This window comes from Manis javanica, chromosome 4 (genome assembly GCF_040802235.1).
Source record: "Manis javanica isolate MJ-LG chromosome 4, MJ_LKY, whole genome shotgun sequence".
Classification (NCBI taxonomy): Eukaryota; Metazoa; Chordata; class Mammalia; order Pholidota; family Manidae; genus Manis; species Manis javanica.
The window spans coordinates 27,375,622-27,390,059 of record NC_133159.1 but is presented as its reverse complement, the minus strand read 5'-3'; the positions used below and the strand labels follow the sequence as shown (position 1 = coordinate 27,390,059).

Here is a 14,438-nt window from a genome sequence, read left to right as displayed (position 1 = left end):
GGAGAATATTCTTATTAAAGGATGCATATAGAAGTATTTGGAATGGAGTGTTTTGATGTATACAACTTTCAAAAAATGGCTTTTCAGTATATATAGAAAGAGAAGGCAAACATACCAAAGTGTTAATTGTTGAGTCCAGATGAAGGATACAGGTATTCACTGTACCATTCTTTCAACTTTTCTGTACTGCTTGATATTAAAAACAAAAAACAAACCAATGGGTCAAAAAAGAAACCAAAAGACAAAATATATCCTGAGACAAATGAAAATGGAAATACAACACACAAAAAGTTATAGGATGCAGAAAAAGCAGTTCTAAGGATAGGTTCCATAGCAATAAATGTCTTCATCAAGAAACAGGAACTATCTCAAACAACTTTACACCTAGAACCTAGAAAAAGAACAAATGAAGCCCAAGGTTAATAAAAGGAAGGCAACAACAAAAATCAGAGCAGAAATAAATGAAACAGACTGAAAAGACAATGGAAGAGGTCAATGGAACAAAGAGCTGTTTCTCTGAAAAGAAAAACAAAACCAACAAACCTTTAGCTAGACTCTCCAAGAAAAAAGAGAGGACTCAAAATCATAAATGAAAGAGATGTTACAATTGATACCACAGAAATACAGAGGGTCCTAAAAGACTACTTGAATAATTATATGCCAACAAATTGAACAATCTAGAATGGGTAAATTCCTAAAAACATACAACCTACCAAGACTCAATCATAAAGAAATAGAAAATGTGAACAGACTGATTACTAGTAAGGAGATTGATTCAGTAACCAAAAATCTCCAAACAAATAAAAGATGACATCACTGGTGAGGTCTACCAAACATTTAAAGAAGTGATACCAGTCCTCAGACTTTTCCAAAAAACAGAAGACGAGGAAACACTTCCAAACTCATATTACAAGGCCAGTATTACACTGATACCAAAACCAGATAAGGATGCCACAAAAAATTATAGGCCAATATCTGTGATAAACACAGATGGATATATCCTCAAAAAAATATTAGCAAACCAAATTCGAAAGCACAGTAAAGGGAAGACCACACACCATGATCAAGTGGAATTCATTCCAGGGATGCAAAGATGGTTCAATATTCACAAATCAATCAATGTGACACACCACATTAACCAAAAGGATAAAAATCATATGATCATTTCAATAGATGTAGAAAATGCATTTGACAAAATTCAACATCCATTTATAATAAAAAATTCAACAAAGTATGTACAGAGGGAACATACCTAACTATAATAAAGGCTGTATATGATAAGCCCACAGCTAATATACTAACAGTGAAAAGTGGAAACCTTTTCCTCTAAAACCAGGAACAAGACAAGATGCCCACTCTTGCCACTAAAATTTGACATAGTACTGGAATAATTAGGCAAGAAGAAGAAATAGAAAGTACCCCAACTGGAGAGGAAGAAGTAAAACTGTCACTCTTTGCAGCTGACATGACATTATATACAGAAACCCTAAAGACACCACCAAAAAACTGTAAAAATATATGAATTCAGTAAAGTTGCAAGATAGAAAATCAATACACAAAAATATATTGCATTTCTATGCATTCATAGTGGACTATCAGAAAGAGAAATTAAGAAAACAATTCCAATTACAATTGAATCAAAAGAACAAAATTCCTAGGAATGAATTTTACCAAAGAGGTGAAGGACCTGTACACCAAAAACTGTAAGATATTGATGAAAGAAACTGAAGAAGACACAAATAAAGGGAATATATTCTGTGCTCATGGAATGGAAGAATTGATATTGTTAATACCATAGTGTTTTACAGATTCAATGCAATCCCTATCAAAATTCCAATGGCATTTTCCTGAGAAATGGAACAATCCTAAAATTGGTATGGAACCACAAAACACTGAGAACAGCCAAAGCAATCTTGAGAAAGAAGAGCAAAGCTGGAGACATTATGCTCCCTGGTTTGAAACTGTATTATAAAACTATAGTAATCAAAACAGTATGGTATTGGCATAAAAAGAGATACAGATTAATGAAACAGAACAGAGAACCCAGAAATAAATCCATGCATATATAGTCAATTAATTTTCAACAAAAGGGCCAAGAATATGTAATGGGAAAAGGGCAGTCTTGTCAATAAATGATGCTGGGAAACTGGACAGCCACATGCGAAAGAATGAAACTGGACCCCTATCTTACATCATATACAAAAATTAACTCAAAATGAATTAAGGACTTGAATATAAGACCTGAAACCATAAAAATCCTAGAAGAAAACATACAGGGTAAGCTCTTTCGCACTGATCTTGGCAATTTTTTAGCTCTGACACCAAACGGAAAAGCAACATAAGCAAAAAATAAACAAGTGAAGCTATGTCAAACTAAAAAGCTTCTGTAGAGCAAAGGACACCATTAACAAAATGGAAAAAACAACTTCCTGAATGGGAGAATATGTGCAAATCATATATCTGATAAAGGGTAAATGTCTATAACAATATAAAGAACTCATACAATTCAACAGAAAAAAAATCCAATAAAAAAATGGGCAGAGGAGCTGAACAGACATTTTTCCAAAGAAGAAATGCAGCTGGCCAACAGGCACATGAAAAGGTGCTCAACATCACTAATCACCAGATAAATACAAATTAAAACCACAATGAGATATCACTTATCTGTTAGAATGGCTATCATATAAAAAATAAGGAATAGCAAGTGTTGGCTATTTCTGTGGAATATGTGGAAAAGGAAATCCTTGTGCACTGTTAGTTGGAATGTAAATTGCTACAACCACTATGGAAAACAGTATGGAAATCCCTCAAAAATTTAAAAACAGAACTACTGTATAATCCAGCAATGCTACTTCTGGGTATTTATCTGAAGAAAATGAAAACACTAACTTGAAAATACATATGCACTCTTATTTCAGTGCAGTATTATTTATAACACCCAAGATATGGAAACTACCTAAGTATTCATTGTGGATGAATGGATAAAGAATATATGCCATATACATCCAATGAAATATTATTCAACCATAAAAAAGAAGGAATTCTTGTAATTTGCAACAACATGGATGGACCTTAAGGGCATTATGCTAAGTGAAAGAAGTCAGATAGAAAAAGACAAATACCATATGACCTCACCTATTTGTGGAACAGTAATAACAAAAAACTCAAGCTCACAGATACATAGAATAGATTGGTGGTTGCCAGAAGTGGAGGTATCAGAGTGAGTGAAATGGGTGAAGGGGGTCAAAATGTACGTATTTCCAGTTATAAAAATAAGTCATGGGGATGTAATGTACAGCATGGTGACTATAGTTAATACTGAATGGCATATTTCAAAGTTGCTGAGAGTAAATCTTAAAAGTTCTCATCACAAGAAAAAAAAAAGTATGTATGGTGACAAATGTTAACTATACTTATTGCAATCATTACACAATATTTACAAATATTGAATCACTATGTCATACATCTGAAACTAATATAATGCTCTATGTCAATTACACTGCAATTTTAAAATGAATGTAATAAAACAAAATAAGGAAGAAAAGGTCATGAACTACTAGTCATGTATTGCTCACAAAGCAATTGTTTAGTTTTTGTTTTTCTATTATTTATTTAAAAATATCATTAGTATACAATCTTATGATGGTTTCACATACACAAAACAGTGGTTCAACATTCACCCATATTATAAAGACCTCACCCCCTTCATTGCGCTACCAACATAGTAAGATGTTAGAGTCATTAATTGTATTCTCCATGCTACCCTACTGTCCCTGTGACCTACCTATATTGTGATTGCAAATTATAGTGCCCCTTAATCCCCTTTTCCCTCCCCACCCTCCCCAACCCTTCCCCTTTGGTAACCACTAGTCCTTTCTTGGTGTCTATGAGTCTACTGCTTTTCTTGTTCCTTCCGTTTCGACAAGACAACTGCTTATAACTAACCCTTATTAACTATTTGGTGATCAGGAAGGATGTTCTTAAGCATTTTACATCCAACAAATACTTTGTGATTGATATACAGATATTTTAATGTGTTTTAGTTGTATTTTGGGGATTAGTTGAGGTTAGGTTGATATCTAACACATAATTTTTTTCCATTTAAAATAAGAGGAAATGGTCTCCTAGTTAGCAGTTGTGATGTAGAATGTTTGATTTTCAGGAACAGATTACTCTCTGTTCTTAATAAATTCTTCTATATTTTAAAAAGGCACTTTGTCCTATTTTATCCAGATTTTTTAATTTTCTTCAGTGGGAGTTCTGAGCCTAACAAAATAATCTGCCTGCTGTACACAGAGAAAATTCTATAGTTGTTTAACTACCTGTATTTTCAAATAAACTATGAGTGATTAGAGAACAGATTTTAAGTCATATTTCTATTCCTGATGCTTGAGAGTGCACCCCCATAAATTCTCTTGTCTATTTCCATGACTACAGAGCAACTTTCTGATTACTGTCTGGATACCCATATAAGCCACCTAAAGAGGTAAGTTGCTAACAAGGCAAAATGAATCTTGTAGATGTCCTGGAAATAATACTGCTCTTTGTAAATTATTAAGCTGGTGGTATAATTTATATATTAGTTTCTTGTGAATTTGATTAGTATCAATCATTCCATCATGATGATGATCAGTTTTGGATGCCCTGACAAAAACCAAGTAAAACCAACCCTTTTTAACCAGTACACTGTACTGCAAACTAACATCTGCTGGAAGTCTATCATTCATTAAGTCATTCATTTATTTGTTCAACAAATATTTACTGACCGCCTCTAAGTGCCAAGCATTGTTCAGGCTTAGGTAAACAATTCTAATAACAGTAATTAAGAAGTGGTCCTCATGAAGCTTTTATAGGGGATAGGGTGGGGTACAGATTATACTGCATTTCTTTTCTGCGAATGAGGCAGTAGTAAGTTCTATAATGAAAAACAAAATAGGTTAAAGGTATAGAAAGTTTATGGGGGGGGGGGTGGAGATTGAGGGAGAGGAACAGAATAGGTAGTTAGCTGTTTTACGCAGGTTTGTCAAAGAAGAACTCTTTGAAAGGGCAGCAAGCATACAGAAAACAGAAGGAAGTGAGAGAACAAACCATGTAGCTATCAGGAAGAGCCCAAGCAGAGGAAATATCAAGTATGAAGGAAAAAGCAGAAGCTTGACTGGTGTTTGATGAACAGCAAAGAGACCACTATGCATGGAGCAGAGTGAGCAAGAAGAAAAAATCAGAGGAGATGAGATCAGAGAGATGAGAGATCAGATCATACAGGATTTGCAGGACATGATGAGGTCCCCTGATTTTACTGAGACATGAGCAACCAAAGGGTTCTAAGTTAAGAAGCATTATGATCTGACATAATTTAAAAAAACTTGTGGGTAATGAGAGATGCCCTCTCAAAAAAAAAAAACAAAAAAAAAACTATCACTGCTGTATGAAAAATTATGTTAAGGGTACAAACAGGGAAACCAGTAGGTCAGCTAACTGACTGTCCAAGCAAAGGATAAGTTGGCTGGGGTTGGGGTAGCAACTGCTGAGGAAATTATGTTGACGTGGAAATTATTTAGAAGGTAGATGTGATGGGAATTGCTAATGGATTAGGTGTGGAGTACGAAATACAAGAACTGTCAAGGTTTATTTGGTCTAAGCAACTGAAAGAATGAAAGTGTCATTACTGATATAGACTCAGTAAAATGAGCAAGTTTAGAGAGGAAAGCAAGGTGATTTTAGGACATGTTAAATTTGAGGTATCTATATAAGTAGGTGTCTAGTAGGCGGGTAGATGGGTGTGGAGTTCAAGGAGAGGTCTAGGCTAGACATGTAAAACTTGAGTATCCTCAGCATATTAGTGGTATTTGAAACCAGTGGACTAGAAGAGATCATTCAGATTGTGGTAGAATACAGAAGAACACTAAGCCCTGGGACACTCCCAATATTTAGAAATTGTAGGAATTAAGAGGAAACAGAAAAGGAAATGGAAAAGTAATAGCCAATAAAGTTGGAGGAGGATCTTGATAAAGTGGTACCTAGGAAGACAACTGGAAAAAAAAAAGTGTTTCAAGAAGGAAGCAACTTAATCAAATGCAGCTGAAAAGTCAAATAAAATGAAGATTTGGGAATTGAGTGTTGGGTTTAGCAAACTCTGTTGACCTTGATGAGAGCAATTTCAGTGAAGTGGTGGGGACAAAAACCTGACTGGAATAAATTTAAAAAGAATGCCCTGAATCTGATCAAGTCTTTAGTTCTAACAGTTTACAGTAAATTCAGAGGAACATGTTAAATTACACCATGAAGATGGAACTAACAAAATCCAGACTATGAGGAAACTGTACAAAGACAAACGATCCATAAATTGCTTGGGTGAGGTGGGGGGAAGGATAGAAAACTTGCAGATTAATATGTAGTTAAAAGACATATCAATCAATCACAATGTGTGGAACTTTTATGGATCCTGACTCAAAAATGAAAATAAAGAGAAACTGTTAAAAAAAAAAAAGTATAATATGAGACAAGTAGAAATTTGAACACTGACTAAATATATGATATAAAGGGTTATTATTATTATAATTTTGCTGTGATAATGGTTTAAAGAGTCCATATCTTTTATAGGTACTTAGTAGATATTTATGAATGAAATAGTATTATGTATAGAATATGCCTCCAAAAAGTACAGGGGAACAGAAAGTAAAAGTACATGATTGGACATGGGTTGATTGTTGGGTTTGGGTGATGAGTGCATGGGAGTTTATTACATAATTCTATTTATTTCTACACATCCTCAAATCTCTATAATAAAATGTCTTAAAAAATAGAGGGGATGTGCCATTTCCTTTGCATACTTAATCTCTTTTTACCATCTCATTGTACAGAAGAGGAAATTAAAGGTTGAGGAAGATTAAATGCACAGAAAATTTTTAATACTTTATTTTTTAGAGCAGTTTTAAGTTCAGAGCAAAATTAAGCAGAAGATAAAGATTGACCATATGCCTCTTGCTCCCACTTATGCACAGCCTCCCAACTATCAACATCCACAGGCCAGAATGGTACATTTGTTACAATTGTTGAACTTACAATGACACATCATTATCAAGTCGCAGTTAATTTGAAAGCCAAAATTTGTTTCCAAATCCCATGCTTTTTACATTATCTTGCACTGCTAAGTTTTTTCTTTTATTATCTTTATTTTGCCCTGTGCTTTTGATATAAACTGACAAAACCCAAGTCTGTTTCATCAACAATGTAACAGAAGTCTACTATTACTAACTATAAAATCATTATCAAGTTTAAGCACCCAAAAAATATTTTAATGTAAATTAATGGAAGTAACAACTCTATCAATCCAACAAAGTATACTTCCAGTGAATATTTTATTTAAAAAAAAATATATTGCCCACTAGACTTGAGAATAAAATCCCATAGAAATACAGAACACAATCTGAAGTTTTTCTCCACCTCAAACTTCATTGAGTAGCTAGTTAAGTACTAGTTAATATCAACTAATTAAATTAAACTTCAAACACAAAATCACATATTTTCAAAGCATATGTGTGTGTATGTTATTTACTGACCTGACAACCTATCTAGTTATGAGTCCAAAGCTAAATAACAGCCTACAGCAAATGCAACTGATGAATAATAAGCAGTGAGTAAGTCAAAATCAACTATAGCATATACTACAGTCTATTACTAAATTATGGATTTTTCACTGGGAACTTCTGCTTCAATATTCATAGAATATTGTTTCAAGAATTCTACCTAGGAATTTTTTCTAAAGTAATCACTGGACCACTATACAAAGACATATAAACTAGGATACTTAACCAAAGTTTTATTCATAATGAAAAATAAAACTGGAAAAAATCTAAACCATCGTCAATGAGGGTGACTAAATAATATAATTTAAATGCTTTTTAGTCAGTAAAATTTATTATATTGCTATATAGATGTTAAGTATTAATGGAAAAAAATGTCCATAATACATTACTGAGTAGAAAAAGCAGGTTAAAAACAAGTAATATGATAGATGAATAAACAGACAAATAGATGGATGTCTTTGAAAATACATGAAAAAACTAACAGCGGTTTTATCTGGAGGATGGAATCATTTTCACTTCCTATTTTAGACTTTCCTACATTGTTTGAGTTTTAAAAATAATAAACATGCATTTTTATAATCACAAAAAATTCTATTTTTGCTTTGGTAATATAAATATATTGTGTTGACCTCAAAATGTGACACAATAAAATTTCTGTTTACTAATTAAACCCACAAAGCAAACTAGCAAAACATTAGCATGAGATTTTAGTGACTGCCTACTAACTACCTATCAGTCAGTGAATCTCTACAAAAACACTACATTTATTTACCATATTACATTTACTATATTTACTATAGTTAAAAACATTCAGCCTGTTGAGTGTTAAATTTCTCAGCTGACAACTTGGGGAACAATTTTCTGAGAGTCATTGGTATTTTGTAAAGGTTGGGGAGCTTTTAAAAAACTGAACACCCAAGTAAAAATTTTAGAAAAATTTTTAGTAGTTTTAGAATAATGCCACTTTTGTGTTAAATATATAGATAGAGCTCAAGTCCTAATTTAGAAGCCAGAAGTTTCTTTAAAAAGGGGAGAAGGGCATGTTTCATTGCTAAGTATAAACCCATTTTGCAAATTATTCTTTAACCTTTTTTAAAATTCAGAGATACACTAATGAACTTGTTAGAAGATTTAGAAATCAGTTAAAATATCAAGTAATGATTCAAAAATAGCATTATGTAAGGCCTACAAATGACATTTTTTAAGAAAAAACAAATCCCATGTTTATATTCTACAGATAACTTCTGATTTCTCAGGAACTTGACAATTTAGAAACACTGTAGAAGAAAATGGCTGATGTAAAACACTTCTTCCAAATTATCTCATTAAACTGACATTCCAGACTAATGCACATAATTTTTTATTGTAACCAAACCACAAAAAGCCCACATTTAAGATAGAAGAGAAAGCATCAGTTGTGTGACAGAGTTTTGCTAAATCTCAATAGCCTTTTTTTTAAGCAAAGGGTACCAAAAGAAAGTCATTAATATAAACACAGATAATGGCAGAAAACTACAGAAACTCCAAATACAGAAAGGCTGTTCATGTATCCTAACAGCATAACCACTATGGTTGAAAACCACACAATATTCTTTCTCACATCTGTTTTGTTGAGGAGCCAAGAATGAGGGTCCTGTGGGTATCCTAGACAACCGAATTAGAAGTAGGAATGTCTGATGAATGCTGTTGTTCATCCCAACAAACTGAGACTAAAGAGATTTGGAAAGGATACTATTCTTACCTTTTTTGTTTTACTTTCCTGAAAACAGAATTGTCACTTGCCTCCCCCCTCCTTATCTATTAAAAACAAAAACATAAATTACTTAGGATTTTAGTTTTAAGTACTGAGATAAAATGTTTTGTTAGATTAACAAAATACTTATGTAATTCACCTTTCAGGCAGATCTCAAGTATTTTAAGACTATAGAAACCAATGTGGAAAAAAAAAGTTATGATATAAGGCAACATAGTATTCAACTAGAATCTAACTTTGTAACAATCAGGCAAGAATTCTACTCTGAACTAGGGTTTTCCCATATACAACAGAGAACTCTCCCAGGAAATGTTCCCTTTTACAGCCTCAGGCCTCTCTGCACACTATCAGGCCAGGCTTATAGAACCAAACAAATACAAATGGGCCCACTGGAAAACATAAATTAATTCTAATGATGAACTTATTACATAAAACTCTCCAAAAAAGCAAAAGTAGCATCTAGAAATCATTTCATTCACTCTGCTTCCCTAAATTACTTAATTCTTTAGAATTTTTTAAATGAATAGATTTACTAATTTGAAATTTGGTTTAAAAATTGAAAGAATGGTTATATCAGGGTGATGGAATCATAGATAATTTTTTAAAGTCTCAAATTATGTTTGAGGGCTGCATATGTATTCTTTTTTCCCTTTACTTTCAAGTCTTTGTTTAGAAGAAAAAAGTTGTCTCTTGCATCCTTTTCAGTATGTCTCAGGGCATTCCATCACTGTCAGAGAAATTAAATTCTAACACAAAAATCAAAATAATTTTGCACATTTGTTTAAGTCCCCACTGCCAGTCACGAGCAGAAATATTAGGAAAAAAGTTGTAATGGCCACTCGAGAGCAGCAAAAGCTAAAATTTAAGTGATAACCAAGTAGAAAAATCTTTTCTACATTCAAAATTCATGCCCTCCAAACAGAACACATTTTTACATTTTTTTCTTCAAGACAAAATTTACAAGTTATATATCTTATATATATATATAAATAAATAAAACTTATATAACAATAAAACATTTCCCAAAGTGATTAAAGATTATTTTAAATACTAAACTGAGAATCTAATGGCATTATATATTTTAGTATTCTGCATCCAAAAATCACTTTAAATTCATTTCATTTAAATCCAGCTTCTATATATGCAACTTCTGTTCCTTTTGGAACTTGTGCTCGAATTACTTTTCTGGATTTATATCATTAAGGACAAGCAGAGCCATAAAATAACTACATAGATTCAAAGATGAATTTAAGAGTATAATTGAGAAGCATGGTCCATTCACTTTGCAAGACTGTATTAGACAACTAACAAACATGTCAAATCACTTTGCATACCATTAAAGTAATAGTAAATGTGTTTCTTTCAATGGTAGGTAAGTACAATTCCTTTTGCTCTAAAAAGTATCTGATTACCTAAAAATACAGCCTAGAATACTCCTAACAAGTAGCTATTCAGGAGAAATGATATCTCAATGAACATTTCTGCTGCTTCTATTCCCACTTTATTTGGAAGTAAAACATAACACACACTTTCAGTCCAGCCAAAGTAGCTTCATCAGAAGTTCCCCTAACTAAAAAGTCACAGGCACAAATGCTAAACTATTTATTATTATTTAAAAACCCATTGTGCCAGCTTTTTGGGTGAATGAAAGTTCATACAGTATTAAATTAGTACATTGTACAGGACACCCTTAAAAAATCACTTAAAATGTTTCATGGGAAAAGAAAGCACAGACAAACATTAACTTTAGTGAGGAATAATTCACAACAAATAATCATACAGTATTGTGTTCAAAGTCCTCTAATGTAACTAAATTTAAGCTTTCTATGTATCCACCTAACAACTAGAATTTAAAATACCCTTTCACAAGAGGATTCCTGATAATCTCCACACTAAAGAAAAACTTAGAACAGAATTGGAGAGCCAAGACCCAACACTCACCCAGGAAACTATTAGAGAATATTTACATCCAAAATTTTTTAAATAAAAAAATACACATGTCAAATTCTTGATTTAAAACTTAGTTGTACATTTTCCCCAATTATGCTTTTAATTCCACATGAAGCTTAACGATTACATTAAGTCTCAGAAAAACTGAAAATTTTGTTTTTGATGATAACAATCTTGGGTCAAACTATACCTTATCTTCATTATTAGATTACAGTCAATCATATGAACTGCACTGAAAAATACTTTCCACTTCAAGATATCTAAGCATATGGCTGATATATCTAACTTACCTGCTCAGCTGTTAAATGAGTATGAATTTCAGCAATGGCACATGCAAAAACATATACAAATATACAACTTATCCATAGCTCAAGAATTCACAGGAGCATCTTCTGAATCATGGCCAGCTGGACCACCTGGCTAGGTGGCTGGACTTCAGAAATATTTTCTAAGGTGTACATATATCTGGACATAATTTCATATGAAAAACCCAAAGGAGAAAAACAAAAGTTTCAAAAACTTTTTGAAATATTTTAAAAAGTTTCAGGAGACTAATAAAGTGTTTAACTTTCATGTTTTGTTTTCCAGGCTTGAGAGCAGGACAGTTAGGTAAAATTCACTTATAGCCCCCAAATCATCACATTCCCTAAATAGCATAGGAAATTAAAAAGCAAAGGCAGGACATGGATTCAGAAGTACACAAATCAATGACAAACAAATTAAAGTCTAAAGCTCTTCACAGTCTAGTCAAACTTCCCTTTGCAAGATATGAAGACAAAAAAATGGAGCATGCAAAAGAGAAATGGTAGAAATTGACTGAAGTCCATATAATAAAACTGGTAAAAAAAAAACCCTTCTCATCATCTAACTTCTACAATTTTTTACTGCTTTTTGCATCTGCCTGACAATTATACTCAACTCAATCAATAAATTATTATTACTTTGTCCCTGATTTCTTTCATGTAAGTTTTTCTTATGTCATATTCAAGTACCTCCCAAACTGGCAAAATGAAATGTGAGATTCAGGGATTTGTGATACTATCACTAACAAGACGCTCCCCTGCCCCTCCCCAAATATTTTAAAGTTAATTATAAATTTGTGACTGTCTGGATGAAACATGCTTTCAAATTTAACATACCAAGCATGATCATCTGGAAAGCAAACCGTTATGTAACACCTACTTTATGTCTCTCAATTAATATACCTTAAAACCATAAGGAGTGTTTTGTTTTGTTTTTTAAAGATAGGTACTGCCTATATTGCAATTTTTCTCAACACTGTCAGTTTTCCCAGGGAAAGAAAGCAGTTTTCTTAAATTCCAAATTTCCAGAAATACAACAACCGCTTCTCTAGGGAACAGAGAATGAAAAAAATATATACATTGTCAGCAATTTTAAGATCCAGCTCCTCACACAAGCAGTGATCCAGGCTGATAATGACATTTCCAATATCCTCAGGAACTATATAGCATGCTGCCACAAACATCCGATGAGAACTCAGGGGTGGAAGAAATGCCATCTTGCATTTGACGGTGCTGCCTATTTCAAACTTAATTCCCATCCGTTATCTCACTGTCTCTTCACAACTACCTTAAGAGGTACGTGAGAGAGGGGCTGGCAGCCCTGTGCCTCTACGGGACACACAACCCGGTTAAAGGACACGCACACCGTCACATCTTCAATCGAAATAACAAAAGATACGGCAAACCCTACTAGACTCCAGAAAAGAGAGTAGTATCGCCCAGTGCCCCCTCCCCAGAGTTTCGCCTCCTCGGTATCCCCGGGGAAGTGCGGCGGGAGGCGGAGGAGGCGCCGGCGGAGGGCGGAGAAGGGGAGCCGCCCGCCCAGCCCTCAACTCGCGCACCTGGGCGGGGGCGGAGGGAGCGACGATTCCCTGGGGACGCCCCCACCCACCCGGCCAGCAGCTCTGACTCACTCACCTGCGGAGCCGATTTCCATTCATGGAGCTGGGGAGAGTGCTTCGAGTGAGAAGGGCGCCCACCACTGGGGGCACGGAGAAGGCGCAGCGCGACAGGCACCCTCACTCGGCCGCGAGGCGGGATGGCGACCGCTTCTCCTCAGCAACTGGGCTCTGACAGCTCTCGTCAAGAAGAGCCGCCGTCTGGAAGCAGCACGCGACTAGGCGAGAGGAGGAAGCGTGAAGCGAGGAGAAGGCAGCCCCGTACGGAACTTGCGTCGCCCGCGGCCGCTTACGCTCCCACTGCTCCTCCACGACTGCGGCGCAGCCGCCGACCTCCCCGGGGGCCGCCCCCGGAAGCCCGCTGGCGTCAGTTCCGCTGCCCGGCGTCCGAGCCTTGCCTCTCCGCCCAAAGCGGTGCGGGCGCGACGTCGTTACGCGCGCGGTCGGCAAGCATGCGGAGGGAGTGGACGGGGAGCGGGCGCCGCGCCTGGGCGGAGCCTGAGGCACGCGCGACTGCGGCCGGAGAGCGGATCACCGGGGCCTCTCCTGCGGTCCTCCGCGGGGCACTGCTGGCCGGAGACACCCGGGAGGGGCTGAACTCGTCGCACCACCCCAGTCTTGGGCGGAGCGTGCCAGAGGCGACATCGTGAAGGGCCGCGTAGTTTACCTGGGGAGACCAGCCACGCTTCTGGTCTTAGCGTGGCTGGTCTTAGGTGCTGCGCCCAGACCTGCTGCTGAGGTCCCCGGGCCGAGCCCGTCTGGGGCAGGGCTCCCCTCCTTCCCGAGTCCTTCCCGCCACGCCCAATTTGGGCGGCACCTCGCCCCGCCTCCTCTGCTGGCGGTCAAATGACCACTACAATTGATCTCTCCAAGTCGGTAGGATTGCTTTGACGACCATTTGGTGGGGGTGGGGGTGAGGGGGGTATGTACAGTTTAGTTTGGGAAAAGATGGTTAAGAAACAGCACATTACACAAACATCGGATAGAATAATGTCCATGTTTACAACTCTTTAATAGCGTGTTGGTACACTGAGAAGACCCCAACTCCTTTCGGAGCCAGATTAGCAGGGCCCCTGCCCGTCTAGCAGACCTCGTCATCATCATTATGCTAAAGCTTTATTAGTTTGCTTCTAAATCTCCCAACGCGCAAAGCGTTTACCTCGCCGAGCTTTTGGTTCCCCTGTCCAGGTACCCTCTCTTTTCTCCCCACCCTCTCAGAAGCCTTTCC

General features: G+C 36.1%; 1 protein-coding gene across 2 annotated transcripts in view; it reads right to left on the bottom strand.

Moving 5' to 3' along the window:
• Positions 1–14,054, bottom strand: part of AGO3 (argonaute RISC catalytic component 3) — a 141,433-nt gene extending 127,379 nt beyond the window's left edge. Inside the window, exon 1 of one of the 2 annotated variants that reach the window (XM_037021309.2) lies at positions 13,230–14,054. In XM_037021309.2, the coding sequence (XP_036877204.1) occupies positions 13,230–13,248 (19 nt within the window). In that variant the 5' untranslated portion in view covers positions 13,249–14,054. The remainder of the gene's footprint in view (positions 1–13,229) is intronic. The other variant, XM_037021310.2, reaches the window with a different exon arrangement.
• Between the last annotated feature and the right edge of the window lie 384 nt (positions 14,055–14,438).